The 24,949-nt window shown below is 36.7% G+C and overlaps 1 protein-coding gene across 1 annotated transcript in view; it reads right to left on the bottom strand.

The window, feature by feature from the left end:
* The window catches only part of LOC124414949 (regulating synaptic membrane exocytosis protein 1-like), a 946,547-nt gene that overhangs the window by 335,824 nt on the left and 585,774 nt on the right, over positions 1 to 24,949 (bottom strand). Inside the window, exons 9-10 of the mRNA XM_046896140.1 lie at positions 19,510 to 19,586; positions 6,239 to 6,297 (exon numbers count right to left, since the gene is read on the bottom strand). Coding sequence (XP_046752096.1) covers positions 6,239 to 6,297; positions 19,510 to 19,586 — 136 coding nt within the window. The remainder of the gene's footprint in view (positions 1 to 6,238; positions 6,298 to 19,509; positions 19,587 to 24,949) is intronic.

The raw sequence follows: 24,949 nt of genomic DNA on the forward strand, positions 1-24,949 counted from the left end.
AAACTCCTGCACTGCACTACCACTGCTCCTATCACTGCACTAAGCCGATTGTGTATGATAGTTAAAGGTATGAGAGCACGGCATCCATACCCGGACCGGATACCTCAGCCGTTCTTGAGCTATTCGTTCCTCTCGCCATTTTCATTATCATGGCTACGCAAAGCGAAATCGACTGAGATATATTTGATTGGCTTGACCTACTCAGGCTTGACTCTTCTGCAGATCCCAACCAACACACAAGCAATTTTCTAGTAAAATCTGTGGTGGGTACCAGTAGACACATTTGTACTGAACGATCAGTGTGTTTGGGTCACGTCTACTAGCTTTGACTTTGAAGGGTTATTTTATACCTTTCCATCTGCCCACTCTTATCTGTTTGGGAGTCGTCTTACACAGTAAAAAGGCTCGTGATGGCGAGCTATGAGAAAATCACCAGAGACTCAACACAGGTGAATCCGTCTTTAGTGTGTCCGCCATAAACTGCGCATGGTAATTATACTTGTTTCCAACATTGCGTTCGGTCAGAAGTGTTGATTCCACGGCGGTCGTCTCAGAAGTGTTTCCTCTGCGGTGATCTGATCAAGAGTCTCACGCTCGATTTCCCGATTCCAGTTCCTACCTTGGTTTGCGGAAGCGCGCGTGCTGTCGTTAACTATAATAACAACTTTGATACAAATGACTCATTCGGGCCTAATCCACTCTTTTTTCGTTCATTACCGTACAAATGCACATCAAACTCTCTGCAAGCCATCCGGTAATGTTAAGACAAATACAAAACCATTCTCCGTTGAGAACATAGTACAGTGTCTGATAATATACATACCATTTTTAAACCCTGTGCAACGATCATGTTTTTCATCTACTATTTCTTTTTTTTGTATCTGTTCTTATAATAATCGTGATTCGTTTTATTTTTTGTGAATATTTTTAGGCGGATAAATAGTGAACATATAGTTTTCGGTCTATGTGCGAAATAATAATGATATTGATAAAAATTAATAATAGTAAAATAATACATGAATGCGTGTATACTCATAAATTCAGATTTGCGTATATGCATGTGTGTGTGTGTGTGACCGCCTGCATCTGCAGTATATATGAAAAAATGATCGCATATTTATGTATACCTATTGTACGAATAATTATCATCTATTCATGTGTTCGTCAATGTACTTACTGTAATTATACATATATTTACTATATGACATTGCCCACATAAAAATGCGAATGGATGAAAACTTCGTAATTTGGATTATTTAAAATTTTTGTACAGGCATTGAATCAAAACAAAAACCGTAAACATAGAATTATTTGCGGTAATTTTCACCACTCTACAAACCCATTCAATTGCGAGAATTACCAAAAAATATGATCAAAATCTTTTGTCGTTATATTCTGTTTTTTTTTATGTATTTTTTTTTTTTAGAGAATATTTTTCATCAAATGATTTTGTTCTCCTCCTATCAATTTGTATAAAATTATCTATAAACATCGTATGAACTGTGTTCAGGTCATTCGAGTTTTACGAATTTTTTCGATAAAAACATACGAGATCATCTCGAGATCCTCGCAGGAGTTTCTCCAGGCTATCGGACAGACCGTCAGTCTGAAAAACTAATCAATATTTTTTTAAAAAGCTGTTATTCCGAGACTTAGAGGTCCGAAAACGTAGATATTTACTGAAATGAGAAAAAGTAATTTTTCACGAAAACCAATACTTTTCTTACATCACTAACAAAGAATGCTTCTCAATGCCCTAACGCGGATTTTGGTCATGTATTTTTTTTGGGGTAATCGAAGATCCCAACAAAAAACAAACCCAAAATCGTATGCTTGCAAATTGAGATCTTCAAGGTATATGAATTTTTTTATTTCTTAAACTTCAATCTTGTCCTAAATATTTCTTATTTTACTTCATAGGCAACCACCAGTCTCGCGACCAGTACTTTGATGAAGTAGACAGAGATATTAGTAAATCAACTGATTGCAGAAGACAAACAAAAATGATGTTCACGTATCATTGAATTGAAATATCAGCATAAGAGAACGCTGGGAGTGGTTTTTAGATTTTTGAAGAGTATAATTACGAAGTCAGCCAAAGTTTAAGAGACTCTTTATTCACAAACGGTTTCGAACTAAATATATTGTAAATTGCTTAACATTGCAACGAGGTGTATGCGATATTACTGATTGCGAAGAGTACCCTCTTATTAATAGTGCTTCGTGTTCGTATTCCTTATACGGTCAACACTGGATCGGTCTTGACTGTTAACCACACGTTCATATATCAAATACCTAGAAACTGCAGATAGTTGATAACTGTAGTGATTAAGATCTTCATTTGTGAGGATCGTAAAAATAAAACTTTTATTAATAAACTTTTGAGAATAAACAGTCTTTCAATCTTTGGCTGACTTCATAATTATACTCTCCAAAAATACTCTCTAAAAACCACTTACTGCATTCTCTTATATTGATATTTTAATTCAATAATACGTAAACACGATTCTTGTTTGTCTCCTGTAATTAATTAATTAACAATATCTCTGCCTACTTGATCGAAATACTGGTGGTTGCCTATGAAGTAAAATAAGAAATATTTAGGACAAGATCGATATTTCACCGTAAACTGTACAATATTATTATCAAACAATAATTTGTATCACTCGGCAAGTCGAAAACATTTTGATTACAACATTCAGAACTGGTAGGAATAAGAAAAAAATCTCAAAATTCACATTTCTAGAAAATCTGAATTAGCAGGCGAACGGTTTGAGGGTTTTTTTATTGGGGTACCTCCGACCACGCCCCCCCAAAAAGAAAAAAAAATCACTGAAGAATTCCTTGTAAGTGTGATGCAAACTAAACCAGGACGCTTAAGCCGAAAAGAAAAAAGCTTACTAATTATTTTACGTGAGGTATTATCGTACACTGCCAGTCTCCATGATGCAAACAGTATGCCGTGCAGATTTCAATACAAGAACTACACACCTAGATTTACGAGCTGAATACACCTAAAAAAATGCTCAAAATTTTATTCAGAAACCAATAGATTATGTTTCAAGGACCGCTACTGGATCTTCAAAATTCACAGATTTAGCGGGTGCCGTCTCTAACATTCGTAAATCGGCAGTCGGATTAGGTGAAAAGATTGCATCGAGAGATTAGCTCTTCACTAAGCAACTCCACATTTACAGCTCGATTAGAAAATCTTATTGTTCGCCGCGATATCCGAAGTGGTATTGCAGTGATATTATATGTACAAAAACCTTCTGTTGATGAAAAAAGGCCGTATTTTTCTATAAGAGTGAGATGCAGCCTCTGTCAACGAAAACTTGATCGAAAATCGAAACAAAAGTATCTTGTACCTACGGCTGATGTGCGATTTTCATCACGCATACATGTGCGTCGAATATGCAGGTACCGAATGGAAGTGATAATGATTTTTCTGATCTAATTTTAAATTTCTACATCATATTTTCACAATACAATGATGTCTCATTGATAAAATATGTATTTCGTCATTTATTTCATCGAAACCTTGATAGACTTCCAATCTCGCCGATGTCATTTTTTCTCGGAAAATTCATTATTTATTCCTCAAAATAATCATACTTTTTGAAAAACTGACTTACGGGACCAAGACTACCTTGAAGTAGACTGGCTTCAGAATAACACCGTAAATTTTTTTTTCTCAGAAGTAATGAAAATTGAAAAAAATAATTTTTTTCATTTTTTCTTCTAGCTTTTTATTTCACATGAAAATCCGAAGTATCCAATATATTCAAGGTTAGGACTTCATTATAAAGGTTAGAAATATGTTTCGAAATTTTTTTAACGAGAAATTTCTAAAACTCAAAGTACCACTCATTTTTTTTATCACACGTGCATGAAAAGCGGAGCTTTGCGTCGCAGTTTAGCGAGATCAAAGTCGTCAATTTCATCTCAGTGTTGTAAGGTTAGGTCCGCGCATACACAGTTCACAATTGCTTCACTTTCATCACTTGGGAGATCACTTTCGTCCCTAGGGAGAAGAAATTGACCAGTCACGTCCCGTAAAACTACCACGCAAAGCCCGGCCACTTTTCATGCACTTGTTATAAAAACTAACGTGTGTGACAAGGAACGAAAGTTTATGATCGCAACTCGTCTGATCGCCGTCCTCGCTTCGCTCGGGCGCAAACTTCGCGATCGTTGCAACCACCAACTTTCGTTCCTTGTTACACAATATACTATTATGCTGGGATTAAAATATCAGCGCATGACACATACGTCATTCCCAAGTCATGTGTTATTTAAGGGTTGATTCATAAAAAAAAATTGTGTCACATACATTTACTCCTGAAATTGCTCGAAAACGCCTCCTTACGTGCCAAAAGTACTTCCTACACGGTTCGACATTTTTAGCTCGGTCCGACCTTTTTTGCGATGGCGAATGCATAAGGCGTGTTTTGATACTCACTGTTTTTAACGATTATGGCTAAAAATCCTACAAGTTTTAACGAGGTGACATTTTTTACCTTTAATCACCTCAAGTGATACAAAAATAGTATTGGTATCGGTCAAGTTACACAGGCCGATTTCCCTACTCGCAGTGAGGGAGCGAAGTGAATTTTTGTCTCTCTAGGGTGGAAAGTCTTTCTTCCCTAGGAAAAAAATTGAAAAACGGGTTGAACCTCGCCCCCCTCGCGGCTTGGTCAACAAGATAGTCTCGGCAGTGCAAGTAGGCTCGAGTGGCAGGCTCCGCGCCCTTGAGCAAAAACCTACTTTCCTCCCTTCGTGCACAATATACTATAACTGGCTTTTTTTGGTGACAAAAGAATTTGAAAAAATGTAAGAGTGCTCATTTGATGAAAAAAATTTCTCTTTAGAATGTATTTTCTGAATTCGAAAAGAATTAATCTTCTTTGAATATTCACAGAAATAATAACGAAAATCTAGATCATGAACGTTTCATGACTTCACATTTTTATATGGATATGCCGATATTTATGAATGATTGCCTTCTAAAAAATAAGTACATATACATTTATCTTAGAATAATTGAAAAAATCGATTTTTTTCTCTTAAAGTCACAAATTTAATCGCTGCAGTGAGGTGAAATGAAATGCCTAAAATGAAATATAAGCCCTGAATTTCAATATTTAGAGATATTTGTATCTCAATTTTCCATTTTCCATTCATTTAACGTGAGAGAAATATTGTTTGTTACTTCCGAATTTTATAACTTGCCAACTGATAAACGTACATAAATACCCGAAACACATTTTTGTAGAGCGTTGAATGGGCGACTCAAAAGATACATCGTCGTAATCGACTCGTTCAAAATGTATTCACTGTAAACATTGAATTTCCATCAATTTGACATTTTTTCGCATTCTAACTGTTGGGATTTAAAGTTATCGAATGACACTATTTATTAACAAATGATATGGTCTACAATGAAGGCTGTGTGACATTTTGAGACAGGTCCAATAGTTTTGCTGTAGATCTCAAAAAAACAAAAAATTTCATGTAAGTTTAAGTTCAACATTGAATAACTGTTGAATGAGTAGATTTATTATGTAATTACTCATCTTTTTTTATAGAGCGTTCAACTCTCAACAAAAAAATGTCTTGGATTGTTTTTTTTTTGTATGTTCACTCGTTTGCAAAGTGTAGAAATCTAAAGCAACAAACAAAATTTTTCCATTTCAAATGAATGGTGAATGAAAAATTGAGCTAAGGAACTTCTGAATGTTATATGTTAATGTTGAAGGATCACATTTAAACAGGCGTTTTGTTTTGCCTGACGGCAATTATTAAATGTGTGACTTTGTAGTAAAAAATGGTTCATTTTTTTAATCACCCTAATATATATATATATATATATATATATATATATACAGCGGGCTACGGCCTAATCCGTCAACAAAGCTCTTCCCATCTCGGTGTTTCAATTGACTCGCTCCAGGTTGGCTAAGAGGTACGGCCTGATCCGTCAACTGAGCTCCTCCCATTTTGAACGTTTTAACTGACTCACCCTGTATATATATATATATATATATATATATATATATATATTCCTTACTTTATAATACGATACGTGTAACAAAATGAAAGACATATATGTTTAAACTGTTGAACTATTGAGAAGATTCATACGTTTGTGTGTGATAAGCATTATTATACATATGGATCATGTATATTATTATAGAACATGTAACATAAAGAAAGGGTTAAACTATCAAACTTATACCGGCGTCTTTGGCAATTTCCGGCGCGTTGGTGACGATGGTGTTTTGTCCGTTTCCGTGTCTGAAAAGTAATTTTAATCTGTTAACCAATATCTTTCCCCCTAATTCTTTTACAAAGGAAGAGTGTGAGGTTGGAGTCACAGATTTCAGAGCCCTTTTGGGGTAGAAGAGTACTTCGTAATAACAAACTACAGGCCAAGTGGCAGTATTCAACACGAAGCCGTTTTCGAAACAAACCGGTTTGAAAAGTGTAGCGCAATTCATGTACCTGTTCCGCTGCGTTTGTATCGTTGAGGCGGCGTGGTTCAAAAACGGTCCGCCCCGTCCATGAAGCGAGCGACCCGAGTTCGATCCCGACCATGGATGAGGTTAATTTTTTTAATACTAGGGGCTTCACCCCTGCGCGCTTCGCGCCTCGTTGTTCGGCGCTTCGCACCTCACTATTTCCTTATACATTGTCCATTAGACAGGTGAATTCACCATTTTTTTCTTCTTGCCTTTCTTGACTTTCTCCATTTTCAACGTAAATCCTGGTTGTCTTATTGACTGTTTCTTGATATATTTAGATTTACTATCATTTGCTTGTTACTTTTGATACTTATTACTTACTATCTGAATTTTATTTTGGTTCTGCAAGATATCAAAGTGTCCACTGTTTCTGTCGCCGGTAAAGAGTAGCGGGAATTGTCTTTTATCTTGGGATCCGATTTGATGTGGATAAATTTGTTCTCCGCGATACACGATTAAACATATCTCAAAAATGTCCGCAGCTGCAGCTAATTCTGCTTCTGCCCCGTAAATTCCATTTTTATTCAAGTGTGATTTTTAATCACCAGGTGACCTAATCACGGCACCGTTTGACTCATTACCTGTAATAAAACCCGTAAAAGTTGACCAATTATCAACTTTATCTGAAACGATACTCAGCCTCATCTCTGCGTGTCGATCTTGAGTGCCGTGCGCGAAAAAGACAATTCCCGTCGGAAATCATCTCGTTTGCATATTTATTTTCTGTGTGTCATGAACAGATAACTATAAATATATTTGTCAAAGACTGTCATAAACACCCTATTACAGCTGTCAATCACTTGACACTAACTTCACAGCAACAGCAACTTTATTATTAAATGAGTTTATTTGAAAATATTCCACGTTCGACTCCTCAGCTCACATCTTGTAATGAATCATACTGTATGAGCATAGTAAGTTTTGTTTGCTATATGCTTTTTTTTTGTTTCCGGCATCTCACCCAACCGCTGACTTCATGCGTATACTATTGTTATTATAATTTTTTTTTAAATGTTGCTGTGCGGTACAGGACTTTTTTAATAGATAGAGAGACATTTTTTTTCTCCTTTACTACTTCACAGCACATGTTGATTCATCAACAAGTTTTTGAATTTATTAACGAAATGAGTGGATTGTAACGGTTTTATTTTTCATTAATCAACACTGATTTATTACAAAATATTGCAAAGGTTCACAATGTATTTTGGCTAACAATGGTGTATTAGTCGCTATCACTCTCGCTGTCTGTGCATCAGTTGCATCTATTCGGATGGTAGTTATCATAAATGCATGAAAAACATAAATTATCATGTAGACACCGACAATGATAGCAACTAACAAGTCATTGTCAACCAAAAATACGCAGTGAACGTTTGCAATATTTGGTAATAAATTGTGTTTACTGATGAAAAGTAATAGCGTTACAATCCACTCATTTTGTGGGTAAATTGACGAAATTGCTGATAGATAAACATACGCTGTCGGGTAGCAAAGGAGAAGAAAGAGCAAAAAAAAAAAAAGCTTTTTCGTGGTCGGGACCGGGCCCGGGCCGCTCGCGTGGTGGTCGGGGTGCATCGTTTCTGAGTCACGCCGTCTCGCCGATATGGCGTAACAGAGCATGTACATAAATAGCGCTGCGACTTTCAAACCGGTTTTTTCGAAAGCAGCTTCGAGCTAGATCTTACTACTTAACTTTTAGCTTGTTATAACAAAGTACTTTTTTACCCTAAAAGGGTTTTGACATGCATGGCTCCAACCTCGCGCCGTTTGCTTTGTTAAATAGTCAGATTTAATCAAATTTAAATTTTTTTTTGTACTAGAACAAGTACAATGACTGTAAGTTTGTGAAAGTACAAAAACTTTCTTAACTTGTTCACGTAGAGCATATATATGTACATATGTATGTATATGTGTATATTTCACAAGTTACTTTCCGTTAGGTTTTTCCACTTAACGTTATTCAATAGTTGTGTTTTTGGATACGGTTTATATGATAATCTAAAAATCTTTTCTCATTGTTTTTGTCTTTTGTGTATGAGTTTATTTTATTTTTTTTCAAACTTGGACTACATAGTAGCAAAATCGAATACTAAATATAACTGGCATTCATTGTATTCCTGTAAAAATCCGAAAAAAATATGCGATATGTAATTATCAGATGTTTCACAAAGCAGAATCAATTTGTCTTTCGTATATTTTATACATTCGTCAGTAAACAATATTTTTGAGAGAAGTAGATGACATGAGTTGAACTTAGAAGTGGAGAAAAATAATTTTATATATTCATAAATACCATATCCATAGATATTGCATCCGCGTGGGAAAGATCCCATATATCATTAGCACTAGCTTAAGGGGGTCATCTAGTGTTAAGGCTATTTTTTTAAATGCTGTTTGGGGGATTTTTTTTTGGACACAACATTAAAGTAAAAAAAATTCTAAATTTCGTGTCAGTTTTATTAACATTTGAACAAACTTTGTGTATTTTTTGAAGCCCATATATTTAACACAACTGGAGATACACCGTGCAACAGGAACACATATGAAAAAAAAGGTGCTCCACTGCTGCCATGATTCCGGCCGTTCTGCTTATCTGAAATCAAAAAACCAAACGCCATTTTAATTGTGAGACTTCAGGCTCTACATGGAACTAAAATAAAATCAGAATTTCAAAAAATTACATATTTTTGACGCTTTTGAAGAAAAAATTAAGAGAAGAGAAATTTAATTTTTTCTTTAAAAGCGTAAAAAATATATAATGTTTTGGAATTCTAATTTTATTTTAGTTTCATGTAGAACTAAAGTAAAAATTAAGAGAAGAGAAATTTAATTTTTTCTTTAAAAGCGTAAAAAATATATAATTTTTTGGAATTCTGATTTTATTTTAGTTCCATGTAGAGCCTGAAGTCTCACAATTAAAATGGCGTTTGGTTTTTTGATTTCAGATAAGCAGAACGGCCGGAATCATGGTAGCAGTGGAGCACCTTTTTTTTCATATGTGTTCCTGTTGCACGGTGTATCTCCGGTTGTGTTAAATATATGAACTTCAAAAAATACACAAAGTTTGTTCAAATGTTAATAAAACTGACATGAAATTTCGAATTTTTTCTACTTTAATGGTGTGACTAAAAAAAAAATCCCCAAAAAAGCATTTAAAAAAATAGCCTTAACACTAGACGACCCCCTTAACTAGATTGAATTATTCGAAATTATTTAAATAGATAATGCAAAAAAATTTGTATCACGCGCAGAAATGCATTAGAATCATGTTTAACATTAACAGAATTATCCAGCTTTATATTTGGATATTGCTTTAATAAATAATATCATACCTGGAAGATTGAATCAATTATAGTAAAAATGACACCAAGAAATTCCTTTTATATTATATTATATTGTATTATCTCATATTAGTATTATGCAAGCCTGTTATTCAACTATTTAAGGAGCAGAAACGTAAGTGTAATTAACAGGTTTTCTTACAGTTGAAAATTGATGGAGAATTATTGACTCACCCTGAGCAAAAAGATTCATTATCTATGGATGTGACCATGATACCACATTATCTTGTTTCAAGAAACAAAATTGTTTCTTTCTTTCCACTGGAAGTGCAATTTGTGTCTGCAGCACCCCGCGTTTTTGCATCATAATCGCTCTCTCTATACCATAGGCACGTGTGGGGATTTAAATAACAGCTTAAGCAACGTTAAACCCTCATTAGTTTCGATTTCTGTGTTCTTCCAATCACATTGCTTATGACAAAGTTACTTCTATTTACTACATTTTACTTAGATTGTGTAATTTTTGCATAAAAAAGGAAAAAAATATTTCAATTTCGACAATCTTCGCCTTTATTAATTTTACTCTCTTGCCATTAATTGACGAACTGCCGAGCGTTAAATCGAGTCAATGACAGCTGTAACCATAGACTTATAGGAATATTATGCGTGGTCTGTGAATCAAGCTGATGTCGTAATTAAAAAGATAGAGCAGCAGCTGGTGCTGGACCTCTCACTTTAATAAGTAAATTGGCGAGGGAAACATATAAACTCACAGAAGTATACCTCCTCGCTCGCCTCAATGCTTTCTCTACCTGGTAGCTTTTCCCCACTATGTCTACCGCGAAACAGAGAGGTTCAGCTCCAGCTGTGCTCTCTCTTTTTAATTACAACTTCAGCTTATGGTTGTAATGCACTGATCTCTACTATACACTGGATAGGGTACGCTAAGCTTTTCAGCCGCATCTTGTTGTGAACAGTTGAGCGCCATTTGCTTGTGGATTAGTGCCACATTATGGCGCTAAATTCGAATAGTTTGATACATACTACAGGTAATATAGGAGCGTTGACGTAATGGCAATATACGAAATATGTAATACCGTCTTGGCCCGAACATAAGTCGAGGTTTTTGGTAACCGAATTTACCCTCAAAAACCGTATTCGACTTATATTCGGGACTTTTTGGAGGATTTGCATTATCAACGAGAAACGTCCGTTATCGACCGATAATCGTAATATCAATCAGGAATATACCTGAAACATTGTCTAATATTGTTTGACTAAAGTTCGAAATATGTTATATACTCAATTATTATAAATAAGTATCCACCTGTAATCATAAATAATTTGCTTCTAAAATTCGACTTATATTCGGATACAAAAAAAAGTCCTGAATGAGAGGCCAAAAATTGAGGGTCGACTTATATTCAGGCCAACACGGTCATATTATAAATTGACTATTCAACTGTTTTGGGTCGAAAATTCTATTGAAGAACGTAATGGAACAGATTTATTTTTAATAGACAAAAAACAGAAAATATAAAGAGTACAATCGTTGGTACAATGTAGTTATCCAATGATAATAGAAAAGATTGTGTATCTTGGAATTTGATTTATTTATTTACAATTCTATACTCCGGTAGATGATTCAAATAATTGTATAAATTGATTCAGATATTAATTGTACATTTTCTATATTAATTTAACATTGATTTATAAATAAATTGAAGGTATAAAATTTAAGTGTATGAATTGATTGTACATTAATTGTACATTGTATATATTAATTTAAGAGTGATCCATAATTGAATTGAAGGACTAAGAATTTAATATACAGAAAATATGAATTGATTGTTGAAGTGTGCATGATCGTCTATTGCCTGCATCAAATGCATTTAAGAATTTATTTGAGTTGAGCGCGATTTATGTAGGCGTCGAAAGTGGTTTCCATAAATCCATCATATTCGTCTTCCAAGGCTGCCACGTGAGAAGGTGATCCAAGTTCAGCACACTACGGGAAGAAATAGGTGAAAAAAGTAACTCACATTACTAAAATATAGCACATGCTTATACCGATATACTTTCATATCGTTTTAGCAGATATACTTCCGCATCGTAGGTATGTAAAGTATAGCATTGTATAAGTGTGAGCATATACTTTAGCCATATTCAAGGAATAACGTTGCAGAACTATATTAAATCATTGACTAGTTATTGTTATAAAAATATAATTTGTCTTCACTAATACTATTTAGGTACTTCATAAATCAGTCATCTAGTCATTTTGTAAGTCTTATCGTTAATATTGCAAACTATACCTGTAACTTAATATGTTAACTTATAACGTTGCAGAACTATATTAAATCATTGACCAGTTATTGTTATAAAAATGTAATTTGTCTTCACTAATACTATTTAGGTACTTCATAAATCAGTCATCTCGTCCTTTTGTAAGTCTTATCATTAATATAAAGTTAAACTATTCATTGGCAATTCCAAATAATTTGACGGGTCATGTGATGACGTAGTTTCGTTCCAATCACAGTATCTGATGCAAGGCTAGTAGCAGCAAAGAGTCGTAACTTTATGTAAGTCTTGCACACATTTTTGGCTAATGAGTACACATGACTAGAGAGTTCTTCTACGGCATCATCGAATATGTGTTCATTCAGAGATGGAAATAATAATTCCGGATTTTGAAGTAAATCTTCAATGACTTTAGCACAAGCCACAGCAGGAAAGTTCGATTCTACAGGTGTCATGCACCTATTTTTATTAAAAGCATGCCTGAGTATTTCCTCCGCGCGTTGGCAAATAACAACGACGGACGCGCGGGGAAAAAGTAGGCCACCCCTAGTTTTAGCCTCCGCAAGAGCATTATCATCAAATTCGGCCCTAGTCTGCGACACTTGAAATAGTGTTTCACGACATTTTTCACACGTTACCACAAGTCTCTTTTCGTCGACTAACTTTCTCACAACCCACCCGGCAATATTACCAATGCAAGCTCTGGAGAAGCTTGAAAGGGATTCTGGAAGCCTATGATGGAATTTAAGAAACTCATCTAGAAAACTGTCAGGACTACTATCATCACTGTCCTGATCATCTAACCCGTATTTTTTAGCGACTCTAATATTACTCATGGCATCGTAAACATCTGGGTCGTAGCGATCTACTCGTCGAACTCTCGAAGTACCAGATGATACAGACAGAACTCTCGTTCCGTCCATAGCTTCGGCATTCCCGTTTGTTGCAGCTACTTCATGATGAATCAGGAGTCTTTTGTACGCAGATACAAATTGAGTACAAGTCGGATTTGGGCACCACCCCCCACAACTCCTAATTGCACAGAAGAATAACTCCAAGTGGTCCTGACTCAACTTATACGTCAGTAGATATTTCAACTGAGAGCCCTCAGGTTTCACATACGTATCAAAAATTTCGATGACTGACATGACTCCTGTAATAAACCCAACAAATGGAACGTACTTTGGTGTATTCCAAATCGGTCTACCACTCACATCTGTAATGCCTTTGAAATATTCAATTTCATCTGAATTTCGATGCCGCCACAACTCATTGCTGCGACGCAAAGGAGCTTTAAAACCGCGAGCAAAAGGATTGCGAGAGTTGAGAAAGTCAAATAGATGATCTACACATTGAATAAATTTAACTGTACTATCACTGCCTTTGAATTGTGGTAGATGTAATGTTTTATCACAGAACAAAATTGAGTCAGCTACACTACTGCTCATAGTCTGGGCGGCCAAAGCCACTTTTATTTTCATTCTATCGTAACAAATATGAGCCATGCGAAGCCTGTTTCTTGCACGCAACCCTTCCGCTTGTTGTTGTAAATGAGATTATGCAGTCACAAATTTCCATTCAATGAAATTGCCATCCATATCTTTCATAACTTTTATATTACCGAAACAATTTCTAACAAGTTTTAGCATGTGGCAGGCATCAAACACGACAAAAACTTTCTCAGCAGTAGAAGGATGCAGAAAAAAGGGCTTTGGATGGGGCATAGTAAAATCAGCGCCAAGTAATCTCATTGTGGTAAAATTCTGCGGTGGACCATCTAATGTTACTGACACTACTTTCAGGCCAATGTCATTCAGACGAATCAAACAGTCTCTCACGAGCCCTGAATTAGTGTTCCAGTCAATCCCATTAACTAAAAAATATCCTACTGGAATCTTCCAATTAGCATTTAAAGAGACAACCATGATAACCAATGCATTTTTTGCTAAAGGTAGTAACTCAGATGTTCCTATATCGCTAGCCAAATCGACATATCCCCTCACACTGCCATTCCAGATTTGCTGTATACCCTTTTTGATGCCCATCTCATCTAACATCAGAGCCACTAATACTTCGTTACCCGCATTCTTTGCCTCAGTTACTTTATTTTTAAGAGCATCAAAACTTTCGGTGGTAAAACCTGGTTCGCCCTCGATCATAGAGTACCATGATCTTAGGGTTGCCGGATCTGGTAACGCGTTACAGAATTTCCTACGTACAAAGCCATAAGCCCTAGGCAAATAAAAATGAAGGATTATGGCAAAAGACCTAAGAGCGGGGGGATATTTTTCTCTAGATATACCAAGATTTTGATTTTCACGTTGGGACTTCCATTGTCTTTTTTCCGGATGATTTGATTTTCTCCAATTTTTTTTTTGATTTTTTAGATAGCGCTTTAGAAATAGGGAAGCATCACTTTCAGCTATAGACTCCAAGCAATCTAGGCCTGATTCAGGGAGGGCTTTAGTGCGACGTAATTCTCTTACAATATCCTTTAATGAAGATATCCTCTTGTATATGCGATTGATTTTCTGCTTCTGAACTCTAACTTCCTCCTGCAAATTCTTGATTTTCGCTTTGGATGCTACAAGTTTTTTACGAGTAGTTCTGGGAGTAGTCTCGTAATGGTGATCATGGGCGACGATATTAATATTTGGTGCATTATTGTCTGGTGTTGGGGTTCTGCAGTGATTCGGAGCTGTTGTTGCTGCTGAATTTATATTCGATGGATGTACAGATTGAGAGTCAATGGCCACACATTCTGAAGAACACGATGCTTGCTGCTGTTCATCCAGAACTATAGATTCCAAAGAGCTTGTATGAATGCATTCTGTCGTTGACTGCACTAGAATGTCACCTTGATCATCTTGCCGCAAATGTTTGGCTGAAGGTATTTCTTGGAGTGGCTCACCTTTCCGTTTTTTTTGTCACCACAGGCAAGGCTGTAATAGGTAATTTGAGGTAGCAAGTTATGACAAAAGGCATTGTGCAGAAAGCATTATAGTTCTTCACCGGTATAATACTGACCAGCATTTCAAAATTTTAATAATGCATTCAGTATTTTTTGAGACAATTAAAGCTTGTTATCCTGTCTATATGTCAGCAAGGAATTAAATGACTCTAAACTGACATGTAAGTGAAATAAAATGTCACCTTTGGGCATAACAGGCAGGAATATGGAAGGGACTGCACTTTCTCTTAGACGAAGCGTAGCCTCATTTTTGCAAGAGCGAAAGCAGGTCTCAGAAAAATGATTTAAACAAAGCAGACTTGATTCATTGGGTACATAATTTTCCTTTCCCACAGCCGCAAGCCATTTCTGCAGGAGTCCTTCATTTTTTGTAGGAAATCTGGCGACAAAAAAGTGCTCTGTTCTTTTCTATGGCATAACTCATAAATGAATATTTGTTATTTTCTAGTACATCAATTGTAATATATTATGTACATATTTATTATTTTTTACTTGTGAAATGAGCGCTGCACTCCTTGAACCTTCTTTCCAGAACAGTAGACACATTCGAATTTGTATCTTCCAAACAGAGATGGAATGCTTCCTTGGAGTCATTGCACGTTGACTCCGGTTTTAACAAGGCATTCTTCTAAGAAATGCTCTGAGCACAATTGCATACTCGTTAGGGGCTTGAATTCCGAACCTAGGTTCATATTTGTCAACCATGACTGCAATAATTTTGGTTGATTCCATGGAAATCTATAATATTGACATATCAAATTTTATTGCAGGTTAAGAGATATGTTTGTTCAAAATCTATTTTCCTTTTAGGCATCGGACTATCATCAAACGTGACAGCACAACATAACCTCAACGAACGTAAGTTACCTATTATTTTTAACTCCCATTGTATTTTAGTTCGATACTTACTTATGAAAAGTCCTGCTTTTGTCAGTCTCTGCTCTTTTGCCACAATAACAACATTCCATAGGCATTATGAAATTTATTTATTGATTACGAACCACTGATGTTATGAACACTGATGAACACATTGAACCACACGCCACCCACACGCCTGCACTGCGCCACACAACTCAAAGCATCTGCACCAGCCCACGATCACGCGTCGCCATTTTTATTTGGCACTAATCCACAAGCATATGGCGTCCAAATGCTCACTAGGATTTCGATCTATACACTATCCAGTGTATAGTAGAGATCAGTGTTGTAATGTGACATTTCGTGAGCCAGTCTAGTAGCGGTCCAGGAAGGTGTTTTGGCAGCGGCCTAGGTAACTGGCCGTGGACAGAGCAATCACCCGGAAAGCGAAAGATCTTAGGTTCAAATCCCGATCGAGTCCTAGCCGTAGAATATTTTTCCGGAACCATCGAAATGCACGTTACACACTTATAAACTAGAGTTTTTAGTACTAAAGTGCACTTTTTGAAAAATGAAGACATAAATTCTACAGCATGTTCAGAATTACAAAGTCATTGCTCAAAATTGTAGAAACAATTTTTCAGAATATATCAATTCTTTTGTTTTTTCGGTAATATTTTCGAAAATTCTGAGCATGAAAATAAACAGCTCAAGCTCAGTCCGATAATGGCTACATTTTCGTAATTTTTTAATAAATTCCTAAATCAGTAATAATGCCGATTCAAGATAATTTGCAATTACATCTACAGTAATGAATTGCAACTTATGCAATGTGAGCACATCCTGTATGTGTAAGTGCGATATGCTTCATGATTGTGTGACAAATCCGTACTTTCATCATTGTTATAGGACTTAAAGCAGAAATCAATTGAATTGGTTGTTACAACTCTACGAGCAAGTGCTGTAAGTTCTGTTTTTTTTTATCTTTGGCAGCCTGATATGAATAAGAGGTGGCTCCATAGACTTGTGGACGGCGGTTTCTACCACGGAGATGAAGTGAACGACGGTCGCTGTCTTGTAAGGCACTATCGATACAGATATACGAACTATATGACCCGGCTTTCTGCATTTGCTTACATTTTCCAGGGAGTATTGTTTGGAACTAGCTCGAAGTTTTGTGATAAATGGAGAAATGATTAACTGAAAATTCAGTGACGTGCTCAGTATTAAGAATGATGCAGAAACCTACTGTAGAAAATTTTTGTTATAATCTCGGATTGAGCAGTATATGCAACTTGCCATATTGTGCACCCAGGTGTCAAAAAATCCACATGAATTTAGAGCCAAAATTTCTTAAAAGGGGAGGGGCAGTCAGGATTGTTACAAATTTGATTTTTTTTATTGATGCATCGAAAATATTCTCTGAAAATTCCAAGTGAATCCAATGAATAGTTCTCAATATATCTATTCGTACAATAACTGCAGGGCTCTATGATCTTCGCTGGCAGATAGCTGAAGGCAGCTGCTAACGATCGGTTGTGCCCGATGTATTATTCTGTCAATATATCTGTGACCGTTTAACTGAGCAGTCAACACTAGTACGTTCATAATAATAAATTATTCTGAAAAATTTATTTTGAGACGTGAAACTGAAAGAAGTTCAAGAGAAATCAAGAGTTCAGATAATGTTCGTAAGTCACGTGCCGTTAAAAGGAAAGATCTTTTTAATCCAAAAACAGCGGAACGTGACGAAAGTGGTTGTGGAATTTCATCTAAAAATTAAAAATGAACGTAGAGGATGATGTACCAGAAGAAAGTAATACCGAATATAGATTACGAAACTACTTGTGGATTAAAAAAAAATATTCCGAAGATGCCGTCATGATCTTCATTATCACGTCGTACCTGCTCGTAGAATTAAGAGTCCTAACGATGCAATCAGCAGGTCTAAGATCACTTTGAGGGACTATATCGGTAGAATGCCTTATTTTGTTAACTGAAGTTTTCTAAACAGCGTTCAAAACTCATAGGTTACAAATGATCCATTAGTCTTAATGGCTTAAGTACTTTAACATCGTAACGTCACGTTTGAATCACAATTAAATTCAGATTTTGAGTATTCACTGTGAATTAATTTATTTCTGCTTTTTCCGATACCTCGCTTCACTCCTACGTTGATTGAAAACGATTTGTCTATCCTGCTACGATGGATATTTGATGAGGAAAAAGTTGAGGGATTAAAAGAGGCCATTATCGAACCTAGTCAGAACTGTTCAGAATACAATCAAACAATGAAACGTGTCATACGCGTTCTGAGTTATCGTTTTTTCAGTTTTGAGACATGATTTTATGCACCTTAACATGCGCATTTCAGTAGGAATTATTTAAATTTTCAATTTTTATGATCAGGTTTGGCGTTCAAAAATTGTAATCAATTAAAAATATTTCACCCAGCAGAAACTGTCAAAGTTAAAAGTTTTATCACTCAAAAACTGAACGGTATGAAACGGGGAAACGTAATATTCACTACGTTCTAAGGAATGTAATAAAAAAATGTGCAAATAATTCTGAACGGTGAAAGTTGGATGTTGGTCGATTTGGTACGGATGTTCCCATCCATTCATACATTGTTTGAAAAGCGGTTGTATAGTTTATTGATCATGAAATGAATGATAATAACAATGAATCTTAAAGTGGTATTCTACAGCCTCTATAGAATTGCTAGTATATTATGCGACATATATGAAGCATATGTAATATGTGACATATGTGTTAAAGAATAATGTATGTAAGTAAACAGATTCTTCGCAAATGACCTTAGCAAATATATTTTTTTCTCAGACAAAATCGGATAACTTTGTGATAAATTGTAAATTGTGTACTCATAATTCGAGAAAAAAGAAACATTGTGATCTGAAATATACCTTCTGCGACTCAAACTATGATATGTAAATTGACAAACTATGATTTATTAAAATGAAACGCACAATGTACTTTTGAAACAAAAAGAATATGGTCAAATCATGTGATCTGTCCCACGTTATGAATGATACAGTTTGTTTCACTGAAATTCATAGTTTTCCAATTGTTCTGCCATGATAAACCCTTGAAAAAACGAATTGCCCCCGGAGACAGAAATGCAGTTTTATATCAAATCTGAAATTATCCGGATAGAAGTTTTACCGATTTAATTCAAAGTATACATGTGGTTCAAGCAGGGTCATATGTATATTTCATGATAATAATAATAATTTTTAAAGCAGCCTACAAAGTTAATGATCTCGCCTCTAAAAGAAGAACTTAGTTGTGACGTAATAACAAGTAGGAAAAGAGTATTTTGAACGAAAAAAGAATTTGTCTTGTGAATGACGGGAAAAAATGTTTTGTTGCGTAAATTGTTTAGTTTTTTGGTATTCACCAAAAAACATAATAACGTCGACGAAACATACTTCTTTCGCCATTAATCTGGAAATATTTCATTGACACAATGGTGCTATTTCAGAGTATATACAAGTTAAAATTATGACGTCTCTGAACAATTGTAGTTGTATTTAGTATTATGTCGACTTACCCAATTGCAAACCAAGGCTACCCGACGGCTTTCCAGGGCTTGGTACCATTCCCGGATCGTCAAGCAAATCGCCGATTCTGTGGAAAAACGTGGGAAATTCTGGTAAATAATTATTACTGACGTAGTTAACAGGAGCATTGGGCAAAGTGAGATAGTTTGGCAAAGTAAGATACTTTGAGAGAAATGAAACACTCATGTGAGACGAAACAGGATACCTAGAGAAAAACAGATTACCTCCAGCAAAGTGGGATGCCTGTGGGAGAAATACGACACTAAGGTAAAATTGGATACCTGAGAAGAAATTAGTTACTATGGAAAACGAGGTACTTTCAGCAAAATAGAAGACGTGGGGTAAAATGGAATACCTGGTGCAGAATGAAATACCTGGCTCAAAATTGGCCATCCAGGGCACAACAGGGTACCAGAAATAAAATGAAATATCTAGGACAAGATGAGATACTAGGCCAAAATAGAACACAGGCAGAAAAACTGTGATGTCGTGTTCAGTTAGCAGCAGAGCCTAAAGAGGTCACTTGGAAAGGAGTTAGTATGAATGTGTGTGGAAAGCAAAGGTTGGGATTTATCTATAGTTGAACTACAAAAATTGTGCTGTTGTTTTAAGACGTCCGGTTAGACTGATTTCTTCATTTTAACTTTAAACCTAGGCTTGTTGTGTAGGGTCGGAGTGTTTCTTAAATTATATTTCCTATTGCAATTAACTCAAAATTAAGCTTCGACTTGGCAATGGGGACAAGGTTGGGTAGACTAGGTACAGTCGTAACAGGGTAGGGTTGAAACAAAGTGATTATCTCGCAAATTATGGGAGATTCGGCGATGGGTTCAGGGGCGAAAGAAGCTGCACACACTGACGAACACGTTCGGACACGTAAGCTGCTTCTCTCTCTCTTGAACCCCTGTCGAACCTCCTATAATTTGATAAATATTCACTGTGTTTCAACCAAACCCTATGATAACTGTGCCCAGTCTGTTCTACCATTAACCGTGTATCAGACAATACACGTACAGCCCTTCACGGTACTGATCGTTCAGCCTGCTGTAAGGCACTCAGTCCCATTTTCGGTGACGAGATGTTTTGCAGCCAAGACTTTCCAGAGTTTGACGGGATTTCAGAAAAAAATCTAGCGAGTAGATGAGTGGACTCGCTTCGAGGCTTACTTGGTCGCTAAAGCAACAATGCGAGTACAATGCACTCCTACTGTTACTATCGAGTGTAACCTAAGTTCGGCATTAATTCTATGACTTGAACAAGAATTTCTTCCTACTGATGAGCTATATATTATTTATAACTCTCTGTTACTTCATCATAATCGAGGGAAGTGTTATTTCCCTTCCAACAACAGCAACTAAACTTGATTCATTCAATAGATGTAGTGCAATCGAATTGAACGAATATCTATATTTTTCTGTAACATTTGATTGGAAAGTTCAATATTTGAAGCTTGTTGGGCGCGCGTAAGATGCTCCATTTTCGAAAGGTGAGGTTTAATAATGTTGGTGAATGCGTACAAGTGAATTTCTTGATCTCACACACTAGGGCTTTCTGTGGCACATACGCTGTTTCAAACATCTCAATCTCACGCACTGTGTTAGTGTTAGCAAATTCTTCAAGGTGAAGGTTCAGGAAACTTAGAACGTTGTAAGGAAGCTCATAAGCAGAGACGCAAAAAGATAGCAGTTACACGTGCTTGCCCCTACTTTGGTTTATACAATCTTGCTCATTGAAAAAATACCCACTTATCTCGTTCTAATACTTCCTTTGTAAATTACCGTGCTTTGATACTGCGGATACAAAATCACCGGTTTTCTCAAGCCATGTTTTTGTTGACTCGCCTAGCTATTTCGCTTGCCTGAGGAGTAACTCGAGAGAAATGAACGTATGCGTGCCGAACTCCATACACGCAAGTGCACAGCATAGTTGCTGTTAGGAGTCTCCGACCCGCTTATTTTTCATCTCTTTGCTTAGACGGATAAACAACGAAAGTTTACAAAAGGTAATCGTAAAATGCTTTCGTCGGTTCGATTGTAAGCTACTCATTGGACACGTGCAGATCAGGGCTTGGCACGAGGCGAGTTAAACTTTTGTCATATTGCTACTTCAGCGCAGGATATTTACCTTGAATCTCACTGGTCGTCGAGTGTCCATTAAATGAAGACTGTTTACTTTTTCAGAACTACATTAAATCCAGATGTGAAAAAATAGTACATTGTATACATGTGAGGACAAATAAGAGGACAAAGAGAAAAGTAGAAGAGAAAGAACGAAAGAAAACAGAGAAAGATAAAGGAATAGTACGACAAAAGAATTTACAGCTAGCTATTATGAAATCAGCGACGACTAAGGTGATTCGCTGGATCCTCCGGTCGGGAGGACTCAAAATGAATACAACTACGCTTGAATCTGATCGCTTATGAATATTCACTATAACGGCAGAGTTTTTCTTTGTTATTCTTTACAGTGATCACACCGGGGTCCGTATGGAAGGTGTACCATTGTACGTGCACAGATAATTGAAGATTAAAGTTTTTGTATCCTCCGCCTCTGCCTATTCTGCAAGGTCTGAGATTTCAATTACTAAATTTCCAGCACTAGCATGCCAAGGATGGCCATCTGTATAGTATACCGTTCGCCTAAGATTGGCTATATGCCAGATTTTGATAGAAGGCTTCCTGCAGTACAGTCAAGCCATAATAGTATTATTGTCATGGGTGATTTCAATGCAAACCCGTGTTCGAATAGCTTTGATGCTCATAATCTGATTGTGAGTCTGTTTGTTACTGATCTAGTGTTCGGTTCTAAAGCTTATCGGGATTGGATGAGTGAGTGAGAAGGTAAATGAATAAAGTCCACAATTTCACGAGAGATAAGAGAGCGCTTGCTTCGGCATAAAAACCCTCACGGTTTAGAGGGAAAAGCCGAAGCAAGTCCTGTATTTATTCAACAATATCAGTTCAACAGGTTACAAGGTAACAAAGGTGTCTGGCGCGTTCCCTTTTAGACAACCTAATCTAGATTGAATGATCATTCAATAATCCTAATGTACTGCCAAGTAAGCACAAATCGTCAATGCACCGCAACTTCCAGTTGTTACTTGGAAGCGGGTGAAGGAGGGGGGGGGGGGGGCACTTTTAATGCACCGCAACTTCCAAGGGTTACTTGGAAGCGGGTAGTTGGGGGGTGTCCCATTTCAATGCAACCTCTTTCAATGCACCGCAACTTCCAAGGGTTACTTGGAAGCGGGTAGGAGGAAAGTGCCGCTTTCAATGAACCGCAACTTCCAAGGGTTATTTGAAAGCGGGTAGTTGGGGGGTGTCCCATTTCAATGCAAACAGCGAAGGGGCACCTCAGGTCACCAAGAGGTGGACCCGTTACCATGACCAACCTAACAACGCGATCCTCAAATCTACGCGACATGGAAAGAACTCGACGCCCGACCGAGTGCGGGAAGAACGCGATAATCGCACGCGCGGGCAGAAGATAGAAATTTAGCAGTACGTCCTACCTACTCGAGCGCTTGATTCTAAGTAAGACGTACGCGCGCGTGAAACCGGGGCTACGCGCGCGCCCGCTAGACCCGGCTCTCGCCCAGCGCGCCGCCATGCGGCCGGGTAACCTCAATGTCGGGAAGTATCAACGGTCCGCGAGGTTCGAGCGCGAACAGAGTCATTTCTTTCAGTGTGAGTATGGATATTGTTCTTTGCCGTTCAATCCATTACCCTGCTACGAGCATTACATAGCTTAACGCATGCGAGGTTAATGACCTCTCCAAAATCTTTGGTTCTTCATAATCACCCGCCACCTTTTCATCAAGTCATGACTTTATTAGTTTCAGTCTTTCATTTACCTCTGATAGGATTGAACAAAATATAATCATATATAGAGAGACCTTAAGTCCTTTCATACGAGAAGGTTGATTTACTGAACACTTTGGTAGTTGACAAAGTAAATAAAAATATTCTTGTTTGTTCCCCTTCCTGCTCTCTTCTTATTTTGCTGCAGAGAGTATGTAAAAGTAGTTATATTTGAACTATCGTCCTATCTTTACCGAAATATGAGCCCTCATTCCTTTTACCGTCTAAACTGTCTACCGTTGAAATTATCCTTATCTACTGACTGAAACGATCGCAAAAGAGTGCATGTGACATTATATCATCATTCAATCAAAGCGTGAGTGAGTGTAGGAGCCCGTAGATCGAAAGTTGATTTATCAAAATGTGAAATTAGAAATAAACAAAGAATTGTGTGAACTTGAATCCGGCTTGGTACTACAACGATATAATGTAAAATGAGGAGAAGAGTTTGAATTTACGCGCTTTTATAAAATTTGAAACGTTTAAAATTCCTGTAAAAATTATGTAGGGGAAGAGCGGGTAATGGAAGACAGCGGGTAATAGTGATCATTGACAGATTTACAATACCACAAATCCGAGAGTAGCGCGAACGATCTCTCTGCCCCACTCTGTGCCCGCCATCATAAATGCGAACGACTCCTGCAGAAACAGTTACATTACAGCCGTATTTTGTTTTTGCGTCTCGCTTATGTAAATATTCGTCGGAACAAAATAAACGGTAAGTGTCGAATTTCATAATATACCTATATAAGTCTTTCGCGTGTATTTATTGTTGTATGGAAAAATACTCCTTTCGATGTGTAGGTTCCGGCAACGGCTTTCGACGATCAGAATTTTAGGTGAGATAGGTGGTAAAACCCTCTTGATCGAGTAGATCTGGATTGAGTGATCATTTCAGCTTCTGAACTGCAACGTTTTCGGAGTATTTCCCACGATGATATTGTTTTTTCAAACAATGAATTTGAAGTAGTGATTCTAGTCGACTGCGTAACTAAAGAATCTTCGTTGATATACCACTTGTACTCAAATAATAGACTTTTTCCGATGAATAAACAAATATTTAACTTGAACATAAAATGCAATGGAAGGTGACACAACTTTGAAGGATTCGACCGCGTGGCTTGGCATTTTCTCGGTCGTATACACGACATTACTTAATGACCAAACATATATCCGTCAGAGTCGGAGCCAAATTATTCGCGTTCACATTTAAATGCTTGTCATGTCACAGGTGGGCACATTGTTCTTGAAAATTAATTATGAATGCTATTGCGACAAAGCGATCACAAAAACATGACTTGTAAATGTTCTTACAGCGAGGGACAGTATTCATGAGATCATATGAACCAAAAACTCAATGCGGTATGAAAGTAGAATGCTTGAGTACTTTACGCGGCACAAGTGGCAAAAACTCTAATTTCTACAATACAACTGTTCAGTTCCTTGGGTGTAATTGCTTGCTACAGAATATTTTGAATTTCACTTACTTTGTCTGAATTCACTTTTAAAAAGTATGCAGTTTAGGAATATCGATGTGCAAGAATGTACGGGGGAGATGAAGCGAAGGCGC

This window comes from Diprion similis, chromosome 14 (genome assembly GCF_021155765.1).
Source record: "Diprion similis isolate iyDipSimi1 chromosome 14, iyDipSimi1.1, whole genome shotgun sequence".
Lineage (NCBI taxonomy): Eukaryota > Metazoa > Arthropoda > Insecta > Hymenoptera > Diprionidae > Diprion > Diprion similis.